At 40.4% G+C, this 27,355-nt stretch overlaps 1 protein-coding gene across 2 annotated transcripts in view; it reads right to left on the bottom strand.

Annotated features, from left to right (window-relative positions):
* LOC131046193 (cyclin-dependent kinase D-2) overlaps window positions 1-27,355 on the bottom strand; it is a 50,776-nt gene that overhangs the window by 15,844 nt on the left and 7,577 nt on the right. Inside the window, exon 4 of one of the 2 annotated variants that reach the window (XM_057979868.2) lies at window positions 10,217-10,342. The exons of the other annotated variant lie outside the window; for it this stretch is intronic. Within the exon in view, the coding sequence (XP_057835851.2) occupies window positions 10,217-10,342 (126 nt within the window). The remainder of the gene's footprint in view (window positions 1-10,216; window positions 10,343-27,355) is intronic. 2 annotated transcript variants of the gene reach the window in all.

Below are 27,355 nucleotides of genomic sequence, written 5' to 3'. Positions count from 1 at the left end.
CACCACAGTCTCCATCCATTGTCCTTCCCTTGTTCACATTCTCAACAGAAGAATCCCGAAACTGTAAACATCTGCCTTGGCCGTGATGGGCAGATTCGTTGTTCACTCGGATGCCAAATATCCCCGCGTTCCTCGAATTCTAGAGAATTCAAAAGCTTGATCCCTATCAACAAGCTTGGCCATTCCAAAGTCTACAACCTTGGCACTGAAGTTCTCATCCAGGAGAATATCTTGTGGTTTGATGTCACAATGAAGAATCCATTCCAAACATTCCTCATGCAAATAAGCAAGCCCCCTGGCCGTACCGACTGCGACTTGAAATCTTTTACTCCAATCCAACACTTTTGAGGGCTCTCGAATGAATAGATATTTATCCAAAGACCCATTCTCTACATACTCATAAACCAAGAGCTTCTTCTTCCCCTCTGCACAGTAGCCAAGCATTCGAACCAAATTCATGTGATTCACTCTCCTAATCGCACTTCTCTGCCTAGAATTCTTCTTCTCCCTGAAAAACTCCCTCTGGAACAGAAAAGTAGCTCTCTTGATCATAGACATGAGCCTCGCGAGACATAGTGGCCAAAAAAAAAACCAGAATCCCAATACCACGCAAACAATCTCTGCGACACCAATCGCTGAAACAACAGATAATATGGGGACAATCACATCATTTCGTGTGCCCTTCTTTGACGAAACATTCATAGCTTGCAACTCAACTTCCATCCGCAACAAGCATGGCAGAGGACTCGAACTCCCCAACAGAGATGAAACGTTAGTCATGGATGAATCATTGATAGTAACTTTGACATACTCAGTGTTGTTAATCCCAGGAGACCGATACCCACTGATGAGCAAAGACTTTGGAAAGCATTGCCCACTACCGCTTTCTCTATATGCAAAGCCTATGCAGTAGCAATCATCCATGCAAATTGTTCTACACTCTTCGAACGACCGCCCTGAATTGTACCCATTCTTACCGAACCCATAATAATCCATATAAGGAAGCTAAGGAAGTTGAACACTATCTTTTTCACAAGAGAGCTCCTTTATCAATTGGCAACCTTGGAACGAGTCTGTTGAATCTACCATTTCGAAACCCGGGGGACACACACTGGGCCTGTGGTGAATATATACACACAGGATAAGGCCCGCACAAGCCTTGTACTCTGCACTGCTCCGCCATGCTAATCCATGTTACAAACCTACTTTGATACCATGTTGTTTTGACACAGGTATCGCATTTCCAAGAACAACATATATCTCTTAATCGTATCACACCTGCCACCAAAGGCATTATGTCCGGATCATCATCTTGCAGATGATTTACGCAGATCACAGCAAATATTCTTTCTTGTTAAGTTTTCTAATGCCCACGACTTGGTGGTAAAATACCTGATAGGAGGAACGAGGACTGACATGTCCCCAATCAGGGAGTCACTAAGAAAGGGTGTGATTTGTTAGGAGCAAACACCCGATACATAAAGCAATCAATGTGTAAATTGATATTAGTTATCAATAACAAAAAATGCATATTAACAAAAAGAACTCTCCTAATAAGAGTTGTGACAGCAGTCAGGAGAAAGATATCTCCTGTCGCTACAACATCAACTACCCCCCAAATACCATTATAAAAAAATGATGCTCTAATTAAAAACTAAAAATAGCTTGAAATGACTAGAAAGATGAAACAACATCCAACCTACTACACTAGAACCAGCTCTGAATGATGGTGGTTTCATTATCAGAGTTTTAACTGATGTCGATGGCATAGTTTCTAGAGGTCCTGGTAAATAAGCCGCAATCTCCCACATGCTGCACCATATCACAAATCACGACACACATCGTTCTCTGTCCTTGTTGGTGACTCGTTTTAGGCAGTAGCAAAAGCCAGAGAGAATCACCAGATCAAAAGGTTACTTGTCCATAGCAGAAAACTTTGTCGCAACAGCTTGAGAATCCAATGATTCTAACACAGCTTGCAAATGGGTGGTTCAAAGGTCCAAGAAGCATATTTTATTTTCCAAGACTTATCAACAAACTGTTACTATTCTAAACAGGAAAGCTATCTGCATATGGGAAAGCTTGATGAAGCTGATATAGCACTGCCAGAGGCTTTACATAAAGATGCCAAGGATGCTGATACTCTTGCTAATCTAGTGGTTTGCAATCTTCATCTAGGAAAACCAATTACTCATTATCTTAGCCAGTCGAAATCGTACCTTCCAGCATCACCAAGTGCACAAAGAGTATATCATTCACAGGATGGTGCCCCTCTCAGCAGCCAGTGGCGAGGATGATTAGAATATTGAGGCAAGATCTTGAACTAGCCTCCTGATGTGAGGGGTCAACCTCGAGTTGTAGAAGATGAAGAAATCCACGTACACGTACAGAAATCAAAATAGACTCAATGAAACATTCACAGCCATGATCTGTTCTGGAGCAATCCAAAACTTGATTCAAACCGAGCAACTAGATTCTATGACCAAGAAATTGGTAATTTGAATAGCAAGATTTTTGCACCTGTTCATTGCCTCTCCTCTCAGGTTGAATCCATCTAATCACTAAAGAGCAGACACAAGAAACAATACAGCTCTGGTACCATATTACAGCTCTGGTCTCAACATTGCATTATCAAATGCCATAAGAATAATCAACCAATCAATGGCTCCTCCATGAATCCTCAATCAGCCACATGTCTGTGATCAGAAATCTTCAAAATCAACAAGATTACTAATCAATAATCATATGTCATCAATTAAAAAACAAGCATTGGATCTTCTCACACTAATTCTCAAACCTTCAACTCAATCAAATCTTCACATGTTATTCTGAGTATGGAGAAATGCAAAACTCCATTTGATGGTAGACTGTTCAACACATAAGGTGATCAATGGTATTGTCATTAATCAAATCTTTACCAATGATTCTGTCCATTTTACAGATTTGTTGAGCCCACTCTTACTCTCAATCTTGTCAAGTGATTCTTGAGTAAAGGTTGTGTGATTCTTGACTCAGATCAATCACCCCATTACCTTAACAGATCAAACACCAAACTTCAGCTCAAAATAGACAACCCAACAACCACTTTTTAATTTTCTTGATGCAACACAACATAATCATAAGCTTCTCTTTTTCAAGTTCCAACAACTCTAGAAACATATAGAACTCAACTTCAATTCAACTCAAATTCAACGTCTAAGTTAATGTTTAAAATAATTCCAACATACTTGACTTAATGACAAATTCTTTTTAACTTCTGGTAAAATCAACAGGATCTACAGGGATGCCCTATTGCTGACTCTTTGGCATTTTCATTGATAAACCTGGGGACTTCCTTTGACACCATAACCATTTTGCTGATGGATGTTTACTGCATCATGTTCTGATCTCTAATCGCCTACTTCTAATTATGAACTTATTTCTCATTTGTCTGATGGTTTGCAGACATAATTAGATGCCACTGCTCGCTTTTGTAATCTTTATTCAGTGCATAAGCTCTGTCAGCCCTCACAATAGAAGTTTGATATACTGTATCTGTTTTTAAATGGCATTTAGAAAAGAGAAATTGAAGCTCCTAATGGAAGCTCTATAGATCCGGTGGAAGCTTTATGTGCATTAAAAATAGTTATCTTCTAAGATTCCAAAAATGTAAGTTTTGTGAGAATAAAATCCCCAAAGAGAGCAAGAATTAAATCCAGATCTCATGGAAGCGGAATGGCGCGCGTGCAGTGGTTAGCGAGCGGCCGAGCTAGGGTTTCAAAGCCCTAGCTCGCGGGAGGAGTTGCAGCAGGTGCAGAGGGGGAGGGAAGTGCAGGGAGTCGGGGGAGAGCGGAGGGCTGGGTGCGGCCGGGGGTGTAAGGGCTGCTACGCTGGTCGTCGGGGGGAAGGTTGGGCTGTGCAGGTATTGGGTTACGGTCTGCTGCGGGCAGTGGGTACCCCGTGGGTCTCCCGTGGGGTTGGGGGGTTTGTTTGGCCTCTTCCTTCGGAGGAGCTTGGAAGGGGATGAGTCTTGGGGGGCCGCGCTTTCTCAAGGGGCTCTTCGGGTTGGGATCCTTGGCTGTCTTTTGTCGCTTTTTAGCTCTTTTTGCGTCCCGATGTCGGGTTTTGGTGGTGAGGCCTCATAGGTGGCTCCAGCCATGGACCTCCGTGCTGTGGTGGGCTCAAAACCCCCACTTCAGAGTATGAAGACATTTTCCAATAACCTTTTCTCCTCAGAACTGGGGTCTGGAAGTGCTGGTAGTTCCCGCCTCATGAAGATTAATGGGTGTCTCGAGAGATGCAGTGAAAGGTCGAAGCTGGTTATTCCTCTTGAGATGAAAGCTGAAGACGTTGAGTACTTTTCAAAACACTCGCTATACTACAAATTTTTGGGAATGAGGGTCTCCCTGCAGTTCTTGGAAAAATGGGCGCAGAGGACTTGGGCACCGGATGGGGAAATGGAGATTATGCTGCTAGCGAACAACTATTTCATGGTTAATTTCAACTGTATGGAGGATCGCAATAGGGTCTTTGAAGGAGGCCCGTATTTACAACCAGGTGGGGTTGTTTATCAAACCTTGGCATGCAGGGTTTAACCCTTCGGAGGAGCTCCCAAACAGGGTTCCTGTGTGGGTTCGTTTACCACGTTTTCCAGTGGAGTGCTATCGAGAGGATGTGTTACGGATGCTGGCCGCACTGCTTGGGAAAGCAGTGGGATCTTCATCACAAACCCTAGGGAGAAAGGTAATGACCTTTGCGTGCATCTATGTTGAAATTGATCTTAGTAAACCTTTGCCAGATGCTATAGATATGTGTGCGGGTTCTTACTCATGGGTTCAGCAGTTAGATTATGAGACCTTACCTTTCTGTTGTCGTCTGTGCCATGAGTATGGTCATTTACAACATAAGTGCCCTAGATATAAACCAGTGGTGCGCCAACCTCAACAACCGGCCCAGAGCCAAGATAGGGCTGATAAAGGAAAAGCTACTATGTCGGCCGAGGTTGTGGGTGCTGATGGTTTTGTTTCAGTTAAGACAAGGAACAAAAATCGTGGCCAGAAGAGGTCCCTTCAGGAGAGAGAGGAGGAGGATACCTTTAACAAATTTGAAGCATTGGACGACCTCAGTCAACAGGAAGTGAATCCGGGGTTAACCCCTTTGGACCAAGGTGCTTCAAGGGGGGGGGCGGAAAAAGTTATGGAGGATTTTACCCAGGCCTTGCTAGTGACTGGAAGCCAACAAATGCAGATGGGGCAGATTGCAGGGGCCGAGGTGGGACTCACTCCTGTTTCGGAGGTGAATTTGGTGGGGGGGGGAGGGCTCCCCGATAGCTCTGAAAGTGGAACAGGCTGGAGCTAAAACTAATAAGTCTTATGTTCACTTGGGTCTTCATCAGAAAGATATTAAGAAAAGTGCTTCGGAGAAAATCTCAAAGGTCGGCAGAAAGAAGGATTTGGATAAAATCAAATTGATGGGAGAGAATTTGGTTGAGTCAGGGTCAGTAAAGACTTTGGATTCTCACTTTTCCAATCCTCCTAAATGATTGTGCTTTCATAGAATGTGAGGGGCTTGAACAGCGGCCCTAGACAAAAAGTTGTTCAGGAATTGATTAGGAATCATTCACCTAATGTCCTGTTCTTGCAAGAAACTAAACTTTCGGTGGAGAGTATGATGGGGTTGGTGCCGAAGCTATGGGGGCGAGGCGAGTGTCAGTGTATTGGGGCTGCTGGGTCATCTGGAGGAGTGGCATGTCTGTGGAATCCTTCAAAGATTTGCCCTGTCTGGTGGGTGGCTTCCAAATCATCGTTATCCGGGGTTGCCTCGAGTCTTGAGACCGGAGACCATATCTTGTTTACTAATATCTATTCACCCACCGATTTTCTAGGCAAGCAAAACTTATGGTCTTATATTTCTTGTATGCGAAGGTTGGTCCCTTTTCATCCTTGGATTATGGGGGGAGACTTTAATGCTATCATTGAGTTGAGTGAGAAGAAGGGGGGTGTCATGCGATTGGATCCCTCTTCTTATCTCTTTCGGGATAGTATATCTTCCCTGCATCTGGTTGACATTAAGCCTAGCAACGGTTTGTTCACTTGGAACAATAGGAGAGTGGTTGCTGAAAGGCTGGATAGATTTCTGGTTTCCAGTTCTTGGGTTGGTGGGGGGTGGTCCACAAGTTCTAAGATTCTTGACTGGAGAGGGTCTGACCACTGGCCTATCAAGCTGGTCTCTTCTTCAGCCCGGGTTGCTCGCTCTCCTTCCTTCAAATTCCAACTTGTGTGGCTTCGGGATCCCGCTCTGCAAGCTCTTGTTGAGCAGTGGTGGAGGAAGGGGAGGCCAGCCTTTGGCACTGTCATGTATACTTTTGCCAAGCAGCTGCAGTTTGTTAAGTTTCAGCTTAAACAGTGGAATAGGCAGGGTTTCAGGAACATTTTTCACGCTAAGAAAGCTGCCCAAACAGTGTTAAATGGCATTACCAGCGAAATTAGAGAGCAGGGTTTGTCTGATGCCTTGCTTAGGGAGGAGGACAGGCTCTCAAGGTTTTAGAGGAATGGGAACTCAAGGAAGAAATTTACTGGAAACAGAGAGCTCGCATTGATTGGCTTCAAGCGGCCGATAAGAACACTGCTTTCTTTTTCAACTCTGTGAAAGCGAGACGCCATGGAAACTCCATTTTTGCTCTGGTCAATGATAGAGGTGAGATTTTATTATCCTTGCAGGAGATTTCTAGGGAGGCTCTTCAGTATTTCCTATCCCTCTTCAGTGAGGATTCTCAGGGAGAATTGGTGGAGGAGAACTAGGTCCTCGCTTGCATTCCTCCTCTTGTGTCTAGGGAGATGAATGAGCAGCTTATGGGTCCTATTTTGTTGGAAGAACTCGAGCGGATTGTTTTTCACATGAGGAAAGGAAAAGCTCCAGGACCAGATGGGTTTCCGGTTGAATTCTTTCAAGAGTTCTGGGATATCATCAAACTAGACTTACTCGAAGTAGTCCAAGAGTCCCAGAGGAACAAACAGATGCTTCGGGCCTTGAATGCGACCTTCATTGCGCTAATCCCTAAGTGTGATGGAGCCGACAAGTTAGGCCAGTTCCGCCCTATATCTCTCTGCAATGTGATATACAAGATCATTTCTAAGTTGGTAGCAGAGAGGCTGAAGAAGTGTTTGGGGGTTGTTATCTCAGAGGAACAGAGCGGGTTTGTGGAAGGGCGTCAAATTTTGGATGGTGTGGTCATTGCTACGGAGACCATTCATTCTATGGCATCCTCCAAGGAAAAAGCTATGTTTATCAAGTTGGATATGGCTAAGGCTTACGATAGAGTTCATTGGTCCTTCCTTCTGAAGATCCTCAGGTCTTTTGGCTTTGCTGAGGAATGGAGCCAATGGGTTATGAGTTGTCACATCCACCTCTTTCTCAGTGCTTATTAATGGTGACCACACTGAGTTGTTTGGTGCGTCTAGGGGCCTTCGGCAGGGGGACCCCCTCTCCCCTTACTTATTCATTCTCCTGGTTGAGGGTCTGGGGAGGCTGATCAAGCATAATGTGGGTCTGGGTAATATTCAGGGCTGGAGTTGGGGTAATGATTTGCGGCCTCAATCTCATTTGTAGTTTGTTGATGACACGACCTTGATGGGTCTTGCTCGAATCAGAGAAGCTACTAATCTGCGGAAGGTTTTGGATGTTTATCTGGCGACCTCAAGTCAGTTGATCAATGAAGATAAGTCTTCTGTTCTTTTCTTCAACACTCCTGGAGCTATTCAAAGAAGGATTGCTCTTATCTTAAGGTTCCAAGTGGGTACTCTACACATGACTTATCTGGGTATTCCTATCTCTCCTGGTAATCCTCCTCGAGAGTCATGGCAGGGTATCTTGGATAAACTTCACTCGAAGGTGGAACATTGGACGCACAGATGGTTATCTTTCGCTGGGAGGGTGCAACTGATTTAGTCGGTGGTTCAGGGTCTTCCGATTTATCGTTGTATGCTTCAAGTGGCTCCTATGTGGTTCTTAAAGGGCTTGGACTCTTTGACAAGGAAATTCTTATGGGCAGGCAATCTATCCTCCTCCAAATGGAGTCTGGTTAATTGGGACCTAGTGTGTAGCCCGAAACAGTCGGGGGGGCTTGGTTTACGGCAGGCTATTTTATTCGAGGAGGCTCTGGCGGCTAAATTGTATTGGAGGTGGTGCGTCGAGCAGGATCATGGTTGGGCTAAGCTTTTGGCTTACAAATATATGCAGAGGATCCCTGTTCAGGAGGTTCCAAGATATCTGCTTGAGGGGAAAGGCTCAACGATTTGGTATACTCTCAAGAAGGGGGCATCTCTCATTAAGGAGGGACTCTTTTGGATCTGTAGGAGGGGGGAGGAGGTCCTTTTCTGGAACGACTCTTGGGATGGGTACCCCCCCATCCTTGTTCAGTTTCCTAATCTTGGGAACCTTAGCCAGAGATTTTTGGAGGCAGGGTGGTCAAGGGTGAGTGACTTCAAGGCGGTTTACCGGTGTGAGCGGCTGGAGATGGAGAGGTGGAAGGCTTCTAGTGAGTGGCTGGTTGTTGGGATGGAGGAAGAGTGTGCTGAGCTGCAAGGCATTCTGGCGAGTAGACACTATAGTGCTCTCAAGGGTAGGGATGGACTTGCCCGGTCTCCGAATCCTAAGGGCATCTTTACTGTTGCTAGTGGTTACCGGGTACTTTTGAATCGGAGTTTGGAGGGTAGAGAGGTGCATTGGTGGAAACAGGTTTGGAACAGTTTCTCTTGGCCAAAGTCCAATTGCTTCGCTTGGACTCTGGCCTTGAATAGATGCCTAACTTGAGATAATATTCGCAAGAGGGGATTCTTGGGGCCTTTTATTTGTGCTTTGTGTGGTAACGGGGAAGAAGACTCCTCACATCTGTTCTTCAGATGTCCCTTCTCTATGCTTATTTGGCACTACTGGTGGGGGGTGTGGAAGTGTCCGTGTGTACATGCTGATTCTTTGGTGGAATTTTGGAGCAGTTGGGGCAGACCTCCTATCCTGTCCTCCTTCCTTCAGACGGTCTGGTACATTGGGCCCATCTTCATACTCTAGCAGATTTGGCTTGAGAGGAACAGAAGGATCTTTCGTGAGGCCAGACTGTTATTGCAGCAAGTATGGAATAGAACCATGGTTATGATTCGGGAGACGGTGGAAGCTAAGTGTGAGGTTAATCTTCCTTTGAACAGAGATGAGGAGGACATTGTGAGCAGGTTGGGTTGGCATGAGCTATCTCCTGCCTCCGCTTGTGTCAGAAGAGGTAGATGTGCTATGAAGAAGGTCCAAAGGGTTGGAAAGTGGAGCCCCCCTCAGGATGAGATTACTAAGATTAACACCGACGACTCCTCCAGGGGTAACCCAGGCTCAGCAGGGGTGGGTGGGATAGGGCGGAACTGTATGGGAGAGGTGGTCTTCCTCTTTTCAGTGCATAAAGAGAGGCAATCCAATAATTATATGGAGGGTCTTGCTATTCTCTATGCCCTGGAGCGGGCTTGGGAGTTGGGTTGTAGGAAGGTTATCTGTGAATCGGATTCACAAATTATTGTTAATTTGTCGACTGAGCAGAAGATGAGTGGGACTCATTGGCAGCTGGCAAGGATTGTGCATCAGATCCTTCAGATTAGTTAATTAATGGAGCAGGTGTCTTTCATCCACATTCCCCGTGAATGGAATAGAGCGGCAGATTGTTTGGCTAAGTGGGCCTCAGAACATGACAGTTATTGGAAATTTGAAGGTTGGGAGCTTCTCTCCCCGGATTATTGTCAAGTCTTGCGGAAGATTCTTGCTGAGGACATGGAGAGTTATGATGTGGGCTGAGCTTGGTCTGGGCCTAGGGCTCTTTTTGGGGGGGCCTTGGGGCTCTGGTCATCCTTGTAATTTTTGTGTCTGATCTTCAATAAAGTTTTTACCCCTTTTATTCAAAAAAAAAATTTAAAAATCCAGATCTCATTAAACTGGTAACCTACAATCTTCACTCAGGTATGCATTTGTCTGATATAATATTTATGCTGAACATCAATACTCTAAATTTTAATATGACTGGGATTATTATTCAAAATATTATGTGATATTGATGAGTCAGCTTGATCCTTGTTTTGATTATCTAGATTTAATAAATAATGCCCTGTATGATACATTGAATTAATCTATAGTAACAAAAAACATAAAATATTTCTGAATTATCAATGCCCTGAGATCTTAAAACATCTAGGGTAAAAACACAGACCTGAAGAAATGGTCTACGGAGTATAAGTTCTGCAAAGATACAGCCAGCTGCCCAGATATCTACACCAGAACCATAATGCTTTGCTCCATATAATAGTTCAGGTGCCCTGTACCATAATGCAAAAACCTGCAAATAATCAACAAGACCCATATAGTATTTACAATATACAGGAGTTGTATGACCAAAAATAATCAATATCTATGCCAAAATTATTCAAACATTCTAAAATCCTACGCTATCAACACCTTCAGAATAGCTTGTACCTTATGCCCCAGCAAATTCTATTTCCATATCTCCCATTTTGTTAAAAGAAAATGCTAAGACCATAAAGAAAAAAAAATTAAACCGATGTACATGAATGACCAAGAATTTGTCAAAGGGACTGGAGAAAATACAATAGCTAAGGATTAAGATCAAAGGAGCCCTAGACTTGAAGAAAATACAATAAACAAGAAAAGCAGGAAAAATAAAGAAATAGACAAGCAAGGGTTAACCTAAAATGAAACCCCAAACTAGTACAAGTATTAACATATGTGAGAGGGGACGACCCTGCAGAGCAATAGAAGAAGAAGATGACCACCGGGCAGGGAACAAAGAACCTCAGGTGTCTGAGTTCTTTCATTTTTTTAACTTTAACTAAGATGCTTTTCAACTTCAATTCTATAACCCACGCAAAGCATGCAAAAAACAATTCTTAGATGATTACACAACTTACAAGCAGGAAATTATACACTTTCTAATCACAAGTCATAGCTGTGAGAAAGTGTATATGACTTATTAATGGATACACTCCAGATACAAACAGGACCCTGCTATCTGCCTATTTTAATAAAAGCATTGTAACATACATCCAGACAATCAGATATGCATTGCAATCTATGTGCGGATATGAAAAATACAATCTTCTAGATAAAATTATGCAGTCTCTGAAAACAAGTGCAAATAGACCCCTACATAAGAGATTAAAAAAAAAAGAATAAGAATAGAGCAGTGCATCATGTTGCAGATGTTACAGCACAATCATGCAATAGGCAGTACACAGCACATCTAATCAACTTCTAAACAATCTTCAATTCCCCAATGCCTTTAGAATTAGCTCTAAGGCAGATAATCAGTAAGAAATTAGCTACCTTTCTAAAGTTCAGAAAGCCTTTAGTCATAATTTTTTTCTCCAAGTGGGGACTGGAGTTCAGATTCAATTTTTGAGACCTATGGTCAATTACAGGTAGTATCAAAACCTGCAACCAACCGTGCTTCCTCAAAAAGCCATTCCATTTCTACCACATTCCTCCATTGAATGATCAATATTTTGTTCAGTTGTATCTTCACAATTAAATCATTCCTTGCTATTTCTCTCATCTTTGTCAACATTTAGCCATTTCTCTTTACTCATTCTGCAATCAATTCCCACGTGCTTTATTCCCAAGCAACAATTCCATCTTAATTCATTGCCATACATTAGTTTCCTTTCTTCACCACATTACACACAATTGTCTATTGCAACCTTTACTACAATCTGTAGCATCATTGCTGTCATCTGCCACCTATGTCCCTATTGTCTAATCTATTGCTTCATTTTTTTGCCATAACCTACAAGCAACTCAATCTTTATATGTGGCACCTCATTCTATTACTATTCACCTTTGTCTTTGTTAAATTTAGAACCAGAAAGATAAAACTTAGAAATCTGATACAAGAATTCTCACAAGAACACAAAACACAAAATCTTATCCTGAGAAAACCCTCCACCTAAGGGTGAAAAACCCAGCCACACCAAAATTGAACTTTATTATCAACACAAATCTGATACACTGCTTTCACACTTAACAAGCAATGATTGTTATCACTTTAACAATCGACAGTATGATAAATAAAAACTTCTGAAAAATGGCTTCTACCATTCATACAGCATATACACCTTTTACCATATGTAGATATTACACACCAATCAAACACATGAAGATTATATTAGAAAAACTCAAACAGGCCAAGGTAGCTGCCGAGAAATCCTTCTTCGAACACAACACGGAAGATGACAGATACGAAAGAAATAGATTGTCTTCCTTTTAGAATTTTTCACCACCCGCAAATCAAACAGCTAGTGAAAAATATCAAATTCGCAAGGCTCCAAGAATCTCTTTACGGTGGAGGCGAAAGACCAAGAGACACCAAACAGCTCATCGGCAGTTGCAAAAAATATGTCGTTCCTTACTAGACCACCGACGGGAACTGAAGGTGAGACATGACCGCATCACAACAGATGAAATCAATAACGACAGTAGTCATGCCAGCATGGACAAGGCACAAGTCGGAAATGAAGGTCGATGACAGCAAGCATAGGAATACGAAACATAAAAAACTTTCATTGGAGCAAGAAAGAAACCCATAGAGACAACCACACAGTCCAAAATGAATGAACAGAAGATACGAACTGAGGGAGAAATAACAGAAAGAAGAATTACATCCAACGCAGGTAGAAAATGAAGTCTCTTGAAGCTACTTGCATTAACACTCCCTCTTAGCAAAGGAGATATCATTTACAGATTTCCAAGTCATGCAATCTCTCAACATGACAAACACAATGGCTACACCCATATGTGTAAATAACAAAACTTTATCACGGATTCTCTCAACGTGATAGCATCATGGATTCACTCAACATGATGTTCACCATGGCTACTCCCATGTGTGAAATAAACACAAGCTCTCATCACGGAGTCACTCAACGTGATGTTGTCATGGAGTCTCTCAACATGACATCCACCATGGCTACTCCCATGAGTGGAAAAAGCACCAACGGCTTTCACCTTAAATTTCTCCATCACAGATAAAAATGCATTACAAGGGCTTTCACCTCAAATTTCTCCATCACAGAGAAAAATGCATTACAACATGAAATAAGAATCACTGAAGCTAAGACTCTCTCTCAGAAAGAGCATCATTCTCCACAATACCAAGCTTATCTCGAAAATAAGAAAACTTCACTCCAGGAAGTGGCTTGATGAGAATGTCAGCTATCTGCTCATTTGTGCAAATGTACTTGAGCTCAACAGCTTTCCTTTGAACCATATCTCTCAAATAATGAAACTTGATCTCCACATGCTTGGATCTATCATGGAAAACAGGACTAACTGAAAGCTTTATACAACTTTGGTTGTCACGAAAAATAACAATTGGTTCCAAAGGCTACCAAATCAATCCTGCAAGAAGCTTTCGAAGCCACATTGCTTCACGTGCTCCTACACAAGTTGCAACATATTCAGCTTCTGTTGTACTTTGGGCCACACATGATTGCTTCCTACTACACCAAAATCATAGCTGAACCTAAGCTGAAACAACAACCGGAAGTGCTCTTCCTGTCAGGTACACATACTGCCCAATCTAAATCAGAAAAATCTTGCAAGTTCAGACCTTCACAAGAAGTATATTTCAGACCATATCCCATTGTACCACACACATATCTCAATATATGTTTAGCTGCAACAAAATGAATCTGTCTAGGCTCACACATGAACTGAGAGTGTTGACAGCGTAACATATATCAGGCCTTGTATTGACTAAATACATCAATGATCCAATCAATTGCCTATACATAGTGGGATCAACTAAATCTGAACTAGCTGCAACCTCATGTAACTTTTTCAGATTTGCTTCCATGGGAGTTGCCATAGACTTGCAATCTAACATACCAAACCTTTTCAAAATGTCAATGGCATATTTCCCTTGACTCAATATGACTTCATTTAATCTTTGCCATACTTCTAAACCAAGAAAATAATGCATAAGACCAAGATCTTTCATCTCGAATTCAAAAGCTAACTCTTTCTTACATCTAGCAATGAGATCATCCTCTCCAGTAAGAAATAAATCATCAACATAAAGAACTAGAATTAAGGTTTTATCATCTGCTACGAATCTAGCTTTATATTTTTCAACACTCCCATCAGCTGCATGTTTAATTTTGAACAACCACTTGGAAGAAACAACAGATTTACCTTGAGGTCTAGAAACAATATCACAAACCTCATTCTTGATGATGGATTGATATTCTTCTAACATTGCATCTCTCCATACTTGTTGTTTCGATTTGAAGCCACTTCAAAACTTGAAGGCTCAGATTCAACAATATGACTCATTAAAGCAACATATCCTACAGATTTATGAGGTCTCTTACTTTCTATGAAAGTACCACCAGGAGCTGAATACTTTTCAACCTCTTGCATAGTATGCATGGCCCACAAAGGTCTCTTCTTGTCACAAGAACCATTACTTGGTTCAGCAGAGGTATCAATAGGATCAACAGGATCAATAGGATCTTCTAATTCAGGAGTCTCCCTCTGAACCTCATAAGGGGAATCAGGAGCAGCAGTATCCATATCTTGAGAAATCTCATGATCTTCACTATCAATTTCCATAGAAGTCCCTTTAGATCTTTTGCAATCTACATCTTCTTCAAATAAACATCTTTGCTGATTTCAATCTGCTTTTGACCCGAAACATAGACTCTGTAAGCTTTAGAAGATTCACTGTAACCAACAAAAATTCCCTTCTTACCTGAAGGTTCTAACTTAGACCTCTTATCCTTAGGTACATGAATGTAAACTGGACACCCAAAAATTCTAAGATGACTAACTTTTGGTTTAATACCAGAGAATGCTTCTTCAGGAGTCATATTATCTAGAATTTGATGTGGACTACGATTTTGAACATAAACAGCTATCCTGCAAGCTTCTGCCCAAAGAAATATTTGAAGGCCTTGATCATGGATCATGGCTTTCGCTGCCTCAACAATAGACCTGTTCTTTCTAACAACAGTTCCATTTTGTTGAGGATTATAAGGGACACAAAACTCCCTCTTAATCCCAGCTTCAATACAAAAACTTTGAAACAACCCAGAAGTATATTCACTCCCATTGTCAGATCTTAGAACTTTAATCCTCTTATCAAACAACTTTTTCTACTTGAGCTTTGAACTCTTTAAATCTAGACAGCATTTCATCAAATTCTTTAGATTTCAAAAAATAAATCCATGTCTTAAGAGAGAAGTCATCAATAAAAGTAGCATAACCAAAAACCACTTAAAGAAGCAACAGACATAGGACCACACAAGTCAGGGTGAATCAGCTCTAGAATTTCTTTTGCTCTACTTTCACGAGAGTGAAAAGGACTTTTAATGTTCTTACCTAGAGCACATCCTTTGCAGACACCATCACGATCTTTATTAAGCTTCGGAAGACCAATGACCATCTTCTCCATGGAGGAAAGAGTTCTAAAATTTAGATGAGCAAATCTTTTATGCCACAGCTCATTAGAAGTCATGGAATCATGAGCTAAGACATGAATAGGACGAGCTGAAAGTCTATACAGATTATCATGACGAACACCAATTTCTCGAGCTATCTTGAAGCTAGAGTTTTTCTTCCATGCAAGAACTTTGCTTTCAACAAATGCAACTTGGTATCCTTTATCTTCCAATGCTGAAATAGAAATCAGATTTCTCTTAATACCAGGAACAAATAGCACATCACCCAAATGAAGAGGAATTCCAGAATCTAAATGAAAAGATGTGGTTCCAGCTCCTTTTACAGAGTAACAAAGATCATCACCAATGATAACATGCAAGGGAGAATCTTTTTCAATCAGATTAGAGAGATGTTCACGATATCCAGTAATATGACGAGAAGCTCCACTGTCAATCAGCCAAGTATTACTATCGGAGGGAACATTACTTGAAAGAACAAAAATAAATAAGAAACTCTCTGAATTTTCACTTCATTCTCGATGAGGAGAAGCATGTTCAACATTTGTTGCAGCAGCTTGATGCTTGGGCCTTGAAGGACATTCTCTAGCAAAGTGACCAAATTTGTCACATCTGAAACATTGAACCCTAGAGAGATCCTTTCTCTTCTTAGATTCAGGAGCTAAATCAGAATTCCTATCTATGTTCCTTTTGAAGTTTCCTTTCCTTCCTTTTCTTCAAGAAGTATGGGCAGCAAGAACATGATCTTCTTCATGGTGAGATTTTCGACCAATTCCTCTTGCCTCCAATTTGCATTCCTCTTGAATGCAATCAGCTCTCAATTGATCAAACTTGGGTAGTTCATTTCTTCCACTAATACCTTGAATGAAAGATTCCCAAGAGTGAGGAAGGCCATTCATGGCCAGAATAACCAGGTCTTTATCCTCAATAGAATCTCCAATAGCATTGAGTTGATCCTTCAATTCTGTAATCTTCATAAAGAAAGAAACAACAGATTCACCTCTAGCCATTTTGATATGAAGAAGTTGATGTCTCAAGGCTAGAGCTCTACTAGTGTTGTTGAATTCATACAAACTTTGAAGGCACTCGAACATCTATTTGGCTGAATCCAACATGGATATAACAGGTACCAGATGATCCTTGACAAAATCAATTAGTATCTTTCTTGCCATGAAATTATTCTTTCTCCATTGTGCTTTCTCAGAATCATCAGAAGGTTCATCTACAACAGACTTCGCATAGCTGAGAAGATTATTCTTTTCAAGCACAATAAGGACTCTAAATTTCCATTAGATATAATTAGCTGCAAACTTGATAATTATGATTATAGAGCTATCAGTTTGTTACTATAAGAAATCATGTCCCTATTAACATTATTTCTACATTTTAATGGCAGTTTCAGATCTCCAGATTTCTGTGCAGGCATCTTCAGTAAATTTTGCAGTTTTCTGATTGAACTCATAAACATGGCATCAGAGTTGCCAAGTTCAGACGTAAGTGCAGAGTTTTCAAAACAATGATAGAAGGTTCCAATTTGCAATACAACATTGTGACTATCAAAACCTAGGCACAGTTATTAGGTGCCGAAGGTGCTCCCTGCAGTGACATATCACTTGAAAATTTATAATTTAATTAATACATCTTGGGTGCAAATCCAAAACTTCTTTTTCAAATAGGTATTTGCTGTTTAATTTTACTTAGCAGTATATCATCTCACTGTAGTTACAAACAGATTCTGCTGCATATAATACTAAATACAAGTCAAGACCTAATCAAGGTGGCTTTACCAATAAAACCTGTATAGGAAGAACCAAGCTCCATGTAATTGTGAGAAACTTTATGATGTAAAGGGATCCTCTCCCTTTAAGAAATTTGATTTACAGCAGCAAACTCAAAGCAAATAGCTCACAAAAATATGCAAGAAAAATAGAGGATTATCAATTCAAATATTTAAGCATAAACTAAATACAATAAAGCGAGCCTAATAGCTTCCATTTCAGACATTCAAATCTGATTACAACTGATATAAGACCTGCAAGAAGATGATACTACAGCAAAATATCTTCCAAAACCTTCTCCCAAGCTCTCCCACACTTCAACCTGTAAACCATAACTTTAAAATGAAAGAAGAAACATGAAAATGCAATTCAACAAATTTAATTTGACTAAAATTTAATGTTCCACAGCCATTGGGGACAGGGGGGCAAAGGGCCTAAGTTTTGGGGACGGGTTTCGGGGATAGGGGGACATGGGCCTTGGGGAAGGGCGGGGTGCAAAACGCGTTGTCATGTCCCCTCCTTGATCGTATTAATAATTAATATACTAATTAACAACGAATGATTATTTGAAATTTATTTATTTATTAAATATTATTATTTAATTAATGTACATTAATATTTATTTATTTTAAATATTATTATTTAATTAATATTTATTTATTTTAAATATTATTATTTAATTAATATTTATTACAACGATCTGTATGATGAAAGTAGCAACTTCATAAGGCATTGTTTATATGGTGAAAATGGAATAAATATACAGCGATCAAGCTGAAAGAACATCAATTAAGGTTGATGGGAATAATTTTTGATTTGGAGCAGTAATTTAAATTGTTTATATGAAGCAATAACAACTACAAAAGAAGCCAGCATAATTAACTCCGATAAGAGGAAAGTGGCAATCAGGCAAAACAGCAGTGATTCATTACGAAAGTTTCTATACAGTGATTAAGCTATGTCAGCAGCAACGATCAAGTTACAAAAGACAATGATCATGAGTAAAGCTTAGAAGACATGTTATTAATCGCATAAGTCAAAAGGTGCGATTTCATTAAGTAAACAATGATTAATGTTAAGGAGGCGCATGTCACTAAGACAAGAAATATAGTTAATATGTGGTGACCCAATTAGCTTGCTAAGCGATCTTCAATAGAAAGTAACCATTCATTGTGAAGTGGTGCAATTGCCTTAAGGAAATAAACAAGTGATTATTCAAAAGGTGCTATATTAATATAACACGATTTAAGAGCAGACATATTAATCTCCTTGTTTGAACAATACACATCAGCGATTTTAAAGGTGCATTTTTAAATACGACATGTTTATTGGAATGATTAAGATTTATGGAGGGTTAGGTGTGATTAATGAATAGTCAAGGCAGAGCAGTAAATAAAGCTTAATTTGTTTATAAATAAGGGTGACTCTTTGGAAAGAGTACACACCTCTTATGAAAGGGTGTATATGCATATAAGTGGCATATGTAAGAGAGTGTAGAAAAAGGGGAAAGAAGGAGATATTAATAATGTAGAATAGTCAATCAGATCAGATCAGAACTGTTGAGTTACAGGCAGTAACATCCTTGTTCTGAGTGGTATGCATAGGGGATGTGTTTAATAAGTAAGCTTAATATATGTAGCCCGAGAATGTTTGTATGCAGAATTTAATAATAATATTATATAGACTGCAACATGTACAATAGTAATACTGCATTTATAACAGTGTAAGACCAGATCTGTCATGCGTCGGATATGTCTGCCCTTTTTACCAGCCACTAAAAATATCCATAACTAATCTTTTGGGTAGTGGTAGTTTCAATAATGTATATAATAGGTAATTAGCAAATACTTCAATAATTGCTTATATTATTTAATTAATATACTTATTAATGTGTATATATTCAAATCAGAATAAGGATAAATATATATAGTAATGATGTAATATCAATAATGATAATAGGATAATATATTAGATTGTAATTCAGAAAAAGCTCATAGGATAATAAACGGTAAGGAGAATATGTATAATTCTTGTTACTACTGACTGTGTTTAAGAAGTTGATGTTTCCATGTAGGAACATTACAATGGGTTTGACACTTGCACTAAGAATTTTGGATGTATGATAGAGGAACAATTTATTTAATAATAGTTAATTAATTGAGCAGTGGAATATCACTGATTGGATTCTGGTTAAGGTGTAAATGCCTCCTAATATATTTAGTTTGAGTCATAAGTATATAAAAATAGATTAATTACGGTTATAACATGTCTAAACCTAGTAGGGGACATTACACGCATCCCCGTGGAACACTGCTAAAATTAGCCTCCCAGAAATATTACACCCAACTTAGTCTCCCTCCAATTCTATGTTTAAATGAGCATTCAATATGTCTATTTGATGCTCTTACAACTCCTCTTACAATTTGCCAAGAATAATTGTCCATTTGTGCCACTAACTCTGCCGATTGACTCCCAGAATGGGAAAAGCTAGAAACTTCATCTTGGATGCCTAACTTGTCATAACTCCCGGAATATGTCATTTCACTTTATTTGGATCCACATGGAGGGCAAGCTGGGTCCCTCAAAATCCAACACCCAAGTTTGCTCAAAACCACTAATGACATTTGAAATGTCATCCAAATGCCACCAAAAATACAAATAATGTTTATTACAATGCCTGTCAAAATATTTATTAAAATATTTGGCCTTATTTCATACATTATTCAACCTATAACAAAAAAATCAACTATGCTAAAAATTGTAAAAAAAATTGAAAAAAAATTGGTTGATGAGGATTGCTCCTAGACCATGGACAATCCCGCATCACTTTACTTTGAGAAAATGTAATGTCCCCTTGTTGAAATAGGATTTATTTATAAATAATAATAATGAATTAATATATAAAAGAATAGAAATAAAATTTAATATAATTAAAATTTAGTTAAGTTTAATTAATGGTCAAAAGGCATGACATGAAAAGTTGTGACTCCCTCAAACATGAGATATATGTGAAAATCGGAGAAGATTCACTGGTAAAAACTTCATTCATCTTAACTGAGGAAGGATTACATAATATAGAAGTTACAAAATACTATAGCTATTAATTAACTACCTACTTCTAACTACTTGTTAGTGTACACATTGAAAATGTCTAACAGCCATTTACATTATTGACCATTAACGGTAATAATATTACATATTATTCTAACACCCTCCCTTGATGGTCAATCTATCAAAAACACCAAGTTGTCCCCTGAATTTTACAAACTTATCTGGGCTTAAAGACTTGGTGAGAATATAGGCAATTGATCCGCTGTCGAAACATACTGCAACTGAATTGATCCGTCTTCTACCAACTAGCGGATGTAGTGACAATGAAGCTCGACATGCTTAGTACGTTCATACTGTATTTTTGGCCAGTTTGAGCACTCCTTGATTATCAATATACAAGGGAGAAGGGCCTGCTTGTGGCATTTGCATGTCAAAAAGCATCCTTCGGAGCTAAACTACCTCACATGCGGCCTTGATTGTTCCCCGGTATTCGGCTTCAGTCGAGGAAAGAGCCACGGCCTGTTGTTTCTTGCTGCTCCAAGTGACGGCACCTGTACCCAAACTAAATAGGTACCTAGAAGTGGATTTTTTGTCATCCACTGATCCTGCCCAATCTAAGTCAATATAACCAATCAGCTTTGGATCGTTGCACCTGCTATATAGAATGCCATAGTCTGAATTGCCTTTCACATATCACAGCACTAGCTTCGCTGCAATCCAATGATCAACTTTTGAGGCTGTCATGTAGCGAGAGATGTAGCTGACAGCAAAACAGATGTCAGGTCTAGTGGCAATGAGGTAGATGAGGCTGCCTACTAGTTGCCTAAATTCGGTCTCATCTACTGCAGGTGAATCAGACTTGGCTGATAACTTCAGCCCTTTCTCCATAGGTGTGAAAGCAGGTTTACAATCTTGCATTCGAAACTTGTCAAGCAAACTACGGGCATACTTGGACTGTGAAATAAAGATACTGTCATCAGTCTGCCACACTTCGACACCTAAGCAATAATGGAGAAGCCCCGAATCTGTCATGTCAAAAGCTTGGCACAAGTCTTGTTTGATGGCTATAATCAAATGTGTTTGAATTGCCAGTAATGATCAAGTCATCCACGTAGACAACAAGAAAAAGGATATCATCACCGAAGAGTTTGACATACAGATTAGTGTTAGAGGGACTGCGCTGAAAACCATGTTCAACCAAATACTGATCAATCTTGAAGAACCAAGTCCGAGGGGCTTGCTTCAAGCCATAGAGGGCTTTTACCAATCTGTAAACCTAAAGTTCCTTACCAGGAACCTTGAAGCCAAGAGGTTGAGTCATATAAACTTCTTCCTACAACTCCCCATTGAGGAATGCACTCTTAACGTCCATCTGGTGAAGTTTCCATCCAAACTGAGCTACAATGGCGAGAAGAAGACGAATGCTCATCTTGGCAATAGGAGCAAAAGTCTCCTCGTAGTCAATGCCCTCCCGCTGTGTAAAACCCCGAGCAACCAATTTGGCCTTGTACTTATCCAAAGTACCATCTACATGATACTTGACTTTGTAAACCCATTTACAGCTGATAGGTTTCTTCCCAGGAGGCAAATCAAAAAGAACCCAAGTGTTATTCTTCATAAAACTATGGTATTCTGTCTCCATAGCCTTTTCCCACTCAGGAATGCCTTTAGCCTCGGAATATGTCTGGGGCTCATGGATGCTGTGGATGTTGGCCATAAGTGCAAAGTTGATTGTATTTTGTTGCTTTCTCTTGCGGCGAACTGATCTATCCTCAAGAAGCTCATCATCACGAAGATCTCCTATTGTCTTGGCCCACCATTTAGGCCTAAGGGTAGAAGTACCAACATCTGGCATTGGAGAAACAACATTCCCTGGAGTTTCCGGAACAAAGTCATCTGGATGCAAATCCTGTGACAAATCAAGTGGTGTTGGATCAATAGATTCCTCATCTTCAGAGTCAGAATGCTCTGAAGCCCTCCCATCATGGGAACCAAGAGGTAGACGAACACCAACATTAGAAGTCTTCACAGACGGAGTCACGGGACTAGGAGTAGTAGAAGGCATAAATGGAACAGCAGTCTCATCAACCACGACATCACAATTGAAAATGAGACGATCTGTCTCCACATCAATCAACCTGTAGGCCATGTGGTTGTCGTTGTAACCAGTAAACATAAGTGTTTGGCTCTTTGAACCTCGCTTAGCACGCTTAGCATCTGGAATCCATATATGAGCCGTAGAACCGAAGACTTTCAAATGGCCCACTTTAGGCTTGCATCCTGACCAAGCTTCTTCAGGAGTCATCTTCTTGACGGCATGTGTAGGTGACCAATTCAAAAGGTAGACTGCAGTGTAAACTACTTCAGCCCAGTATTTTCTTAGGAACATTTCTATGCTCGATCATAGAACGAGCCATTCCAATAATGGTGCAATTCCTACTTTCAACGACACCATTCTGCTGAGGGGTGTAGGGTGTGGTGAGTTGGCGCTTAATGCCATGTGTACCACAAAATGTAGAGAAGTCAGTTGACCAAAACTCCCCCCCATTATCTAACCTTAGAGTGACAATCTGAGAACTGGATTCTTTCTCAACTAAGGCCTTATACTACTAAGATGTACTGAACACATCTGATTTATTCTTCAAAAAATACTCACATTTTATGACTGAAATCATCAACAAATAACAAGAAGTACCTGCAACTAGTAACAGAAGGTGTATTCATTGGCCCACATACATCAACGTGAACCAATTGAAGTACCTTGGAGGCTCGCCATGAGTCACCATCCTTGAACGGTGTCCTGTGCTACTTCCCAGCCTGACATGCTTCACAAACTCCATGATTTTGAGGTTGGATCTCAGGTAGACCAGCAACCAAACCCTCCCGAAATAACTGAGAGAGATAGTGCACGTTTAAGTGCCCATAACGTTGATGCCAAAGTGTTCTGATGTATGTACTCCTAGCAACCAAAGCAGGCTCCTGAGAATCACCGGAATCAGCAAGTCTATACAAACCATGATCCTCAAATCCCATAGCGATTGTAGTATGAGTCTCCCTATCAACAAAGTTGTAGGTGGACGAACTGAAGATAACATCTAATTGAGGAGAATGCCTCATGATCTGGCTGACGGAAAGGAGATTATGTTCCATGCATGGAACATAGTAGACATCAAGAAAAATTAAATTTCTAGCTCCTGAGTGAATCTGGACAGTGCCCTTACTAGCAACTGTGTACTCTTCTCCTCCTCCAAAGATTACTGAATCTGAGAATGGTTCAAATTTCGTGAACCAATCTCGACGATGAGTAAAATGCCGCGAAGCTCCTGAATCAATATACCAGGCATAAGAGTGTACTTAATCTGATGTTCTCTTAGCCATAAAAGCGTAGAAAGCAGATTCTTTTTGCTCGAAGTGTTCGGCGACATTTGCTTTTTGTTGAGACCCTCCCTGCTTCTTTTGTTCAGAAGCCAAACAAATTCGGCACTCGGCCTTCATGTGACCAAGCTTATGACAATAATTGCACTAAACGTTCTTCTTCTTCTTGCTGTCCTGAGAAGAATCAAAGCCTTTCGGCTGAGAAGATTGAGCCTTCCCTTTGTTCTTAGCAAAAGATTTGGCAGAGAACGCTTGCTCGGTGGAGATGGAACTAGTACTGCTTCCAAACTACTGGCGCCACCAATCTTGATGTAAAAACTTGTTACAAAGATTGGAAAACTTCAAATCGACGTCAGTGGAAGTGATATTCAGCGTTTCGATGAAATGCTCATAAGATTTGGGCAAACTCTTCAAAGTGATGACGACCATGTCCTCTTCCTCCATTGTGCGATCAATCGCCTCAAGTTGGTCACAGATGTCCTTGATCTTGGTCAAGTGATCCTGCAAAGGTGTCCTCTCGTCCATCATAATCGAAAAAAGCATATTCTTCAGAAAGAATGCTTTGCTCTTGTTAGAGGTTTCATTGAGACTCTTCAAATGATCCCATATCTCCTTCGTTGTTTTGTCGAACGGTACTTGAGGTAGCTGCTCGTCTGTGACAGAGAGTTTGATGAGCATGACTGCTTCGCAGTTGCGCTCATCCCATTTGTCCTGATCTTTTCCAACAGTGGTTGGACGTTGAGACATGGCCAAAACAACTGCATCAAGACATCAGTACTCAAAAATTGTCAACATACACTGCTTCCAGTTGTTGTAGTTGCGGCCGTTGAACTTTTGGCTGCTTTCAAGCATAATGCTTGTCAGAGATGCCATCACGTACCCTGAGGTCGAACTGGTGAAGACACAAATTCCAATGCACGAAAACCAACAGATGAAAACAAAGGGTTTTATCCAAAAAAATTGCAAGACAAATTTTTAAGGCAGATATTGAAACCCTAGCATGGTTTTCGAGGCAGCTATTTTCAAGGGACCTAGAAAAATATGACAACCCCATTCAGATCTCAAAAAACCCACAAAGATTCTGCAAATATAATTTTTTTCAAACTTGAAAGAAGAATATAATCTCAAAACCCTAGCACAGTTTATGAGGTATTATTTTCAATTGACCCAGAAAAATCCGACGAAGACCCAAAAATCCTTGCGAAAAACCCAGAAAGAATCTGCAATCAAAATATTTTTCTGAAAATGAAGGGTCAAATCTGCAAGCTCGAAAAACGAGGCACGGAAAACAATGCACCAAAAAAATCCGACAGCCTAGTTGAGCTCTCGAAAAACCCACCAAGAATCTATAATCGAAAAAAAATTCGAGTTGAAACAGAAGGTTAAAACCCTAGACAAATTTTTAGAAATCCTAGGCGGCCAGGCCATTAAAGCTCAGAAAAATTGCAGAATGTCGTCACGCGGGTAAAACGACAAACAAGGCACGAAAGTCGTGGGATAAATCTCGATTTTCTGAAAAAATCACGCGGGATGAGAGCAGAAAAACGCAAAAAATGAAAAATGCGACCTTGCTGAAAAAAACGGCCCAGCAAAATCGCGAATTCAAAAAAACCCTTGACGAAAACAGACGTGGGTAGGAAAAAATTTCCAAGGCAGACCCACGATGCAGGAAAAATTTTGGATGCAATCTTCACTAAAAATTTTAGAATTATTAAATTGCTCCAAAAAATTTTAATCCTGCTCTAATACCATGTGAAAATTAGAGATGATTCACTGGTAAAAACTTCATTCATCTTAATTGAGGAAGGATTACATTATATAGAAGTTACAAAATACTGTAGCTAATAATTAACTACCTACTTCTAACTACTTGTTACTGTAGACATTTAAGATGTCTAACAGCTAGTTACATTATTGACCATTAACAGTAATAATATTAAATATTATTCTAACAATATAAAAGGGAGAGAAGAGAAATTCATTTGGGGAGAAAAGAGATGAAGGAAGAAAGGAGCAAAGGAATTAAGGAATCATTAATGGGAAGAAGATAAGGAAGTGACTCTTTCAAAGGGGCAGAAATGATGAAGGGTTGTGAGTTGTGACCCTTTCGAAGGGTAGTAATTGTGAAAGGTTATGACCATCATGAAGAGGTGTGACTCTCCCTCACATTGGAGGATATAAAGGGGAGAAGTTTTCATTAGAGGAGGAGAGAAAAAAAGAGATCATTTTGGGGAATAATATATCATTATCAAGGGCAATAATGAAAAGTGGTGTCTCAATTCTTATGAAAGGTGGTGACCCTTCCACCAATGAAGTATAAAGGAGAATTCATTCCAAGCATTGAAGGGAACTTTTCAATCAATGGAGGAAATCAATACAATTAACATCAATTCTCCTAAGAAAGAAAAAAATCTTCAGCAATCAACTACAGATCGAACCATTCAGCAATAGCACTCATCCAAGAAAGCAGCGTTCAGCTTTCAAAGAGGGAAACAACGTCAAATTGAATCTGTCCAAATTACCTCAGCAGACTGAAAATACATAACCTGCAATAATTCTACAAGTATAGTGGGCAAGATTTAGTGTCCTCTCAAAAGGGGCATTACAGAAAATCTCTCCCAATGTGAGAGAAGAGATGAGTCCTAAGAGAGATTCCCTAAAAGAGGAACTAGACCTTCAAACCTTTAGGGAATGTATTTTCTATTTAGAAATCTAGTGCTCAATACACATTGAGGCTTGGAAATTTTATTTTATAGTTTGTTTATTTTCAAAAAGCCAATAACAAGGGGGGTTGACCCTATGGTGCACTAATAGAGAGCATGGAGTGTTAATGATTCCATGCAAGGTTGAACCCCCGGAGGGACAAAGGATGGAAGGAGAATAGTCAGCGGCAGATGGTGATCACCTGGAGAAAAAAAAGGAAGTTGAGATGGTTGCTATAGGCATGAATGCGGCAGTAAAGACAAGGAAGCCAGCGGTCAACAAAAATGGAGACAAAGTTGGAGTCACCACCTAGTAGCAAGAAAATGCAGGCGGTAGTTGAAGGCAGTAGGGTGAAAATGGGTGACCGAAGGAGGATGCAAAGAGATGGTGCAGATTGCCATGGTGGTAGAGCAATGGTGCAGAGAAGGAGGAGATGGCCTCAATGTTGGGGCTTGGAGGCAGAGTTAGATAGTGCAGCAAGTGAGGGAGCATCGAAGACGAAGGAGGATGGAAGAAACAGCCGCGAAGTAGGCGACTGGCGGAGGAAAGGAAGGAATCAAAGCAGGAGGTTAGGACAAGGAGAGTAGGATAGAGAGAGAGGCCGAAGTAGACGAGGAGGATGGAGAGGACGAGAAGGACGGAGAGAAGGAGGAGAGAAGGATGGAGAGAGGGGCTGGAAGGGAAGAGGACGAACAGTGCAGGAGGGAAAGGAGGATGAAGTAGGGAGATAGAAAGGAAGAAGAGATAGAGACCCACAAAAGTTGGAGGAGGTGTTAATGCCTCAAAGAGATGGAAGCGTGGTGTTCTTTAAGGATGGGATCCCCCACTGTGGCCCCACTAGTTCAAAGCTTCAGTCAAAAGTGTCCACCAACCCAAAAAAAACCAATAACAAGAATACTTGTAGTCTACTCAATGACAATAACAGCATTTTAATTACAAAGCCCTTTTATGTCTCACGAAAATACTTGTTCA

This window comes from Cryptomeria japonica, chromosome 2, assembly GCF_030272615.1.
Source record: "Cryptomeria japonica chromosome 2, Sugi_1.0, whole genome shotgun sequence".
Taxonomy (NCBI): domain Eukaryota; kingdom Viridiplantae; phylum Streptophyta; class Pinopsida; order Cupressales; family Cupressaceae; genus Cryptomeria; species Cryptomeria japonica.
The sequence above is the reverse complement of the archived record's forward strand: the minus strand, read 5'-3'. Positions and strand labels throughout refer to the sequence as shown.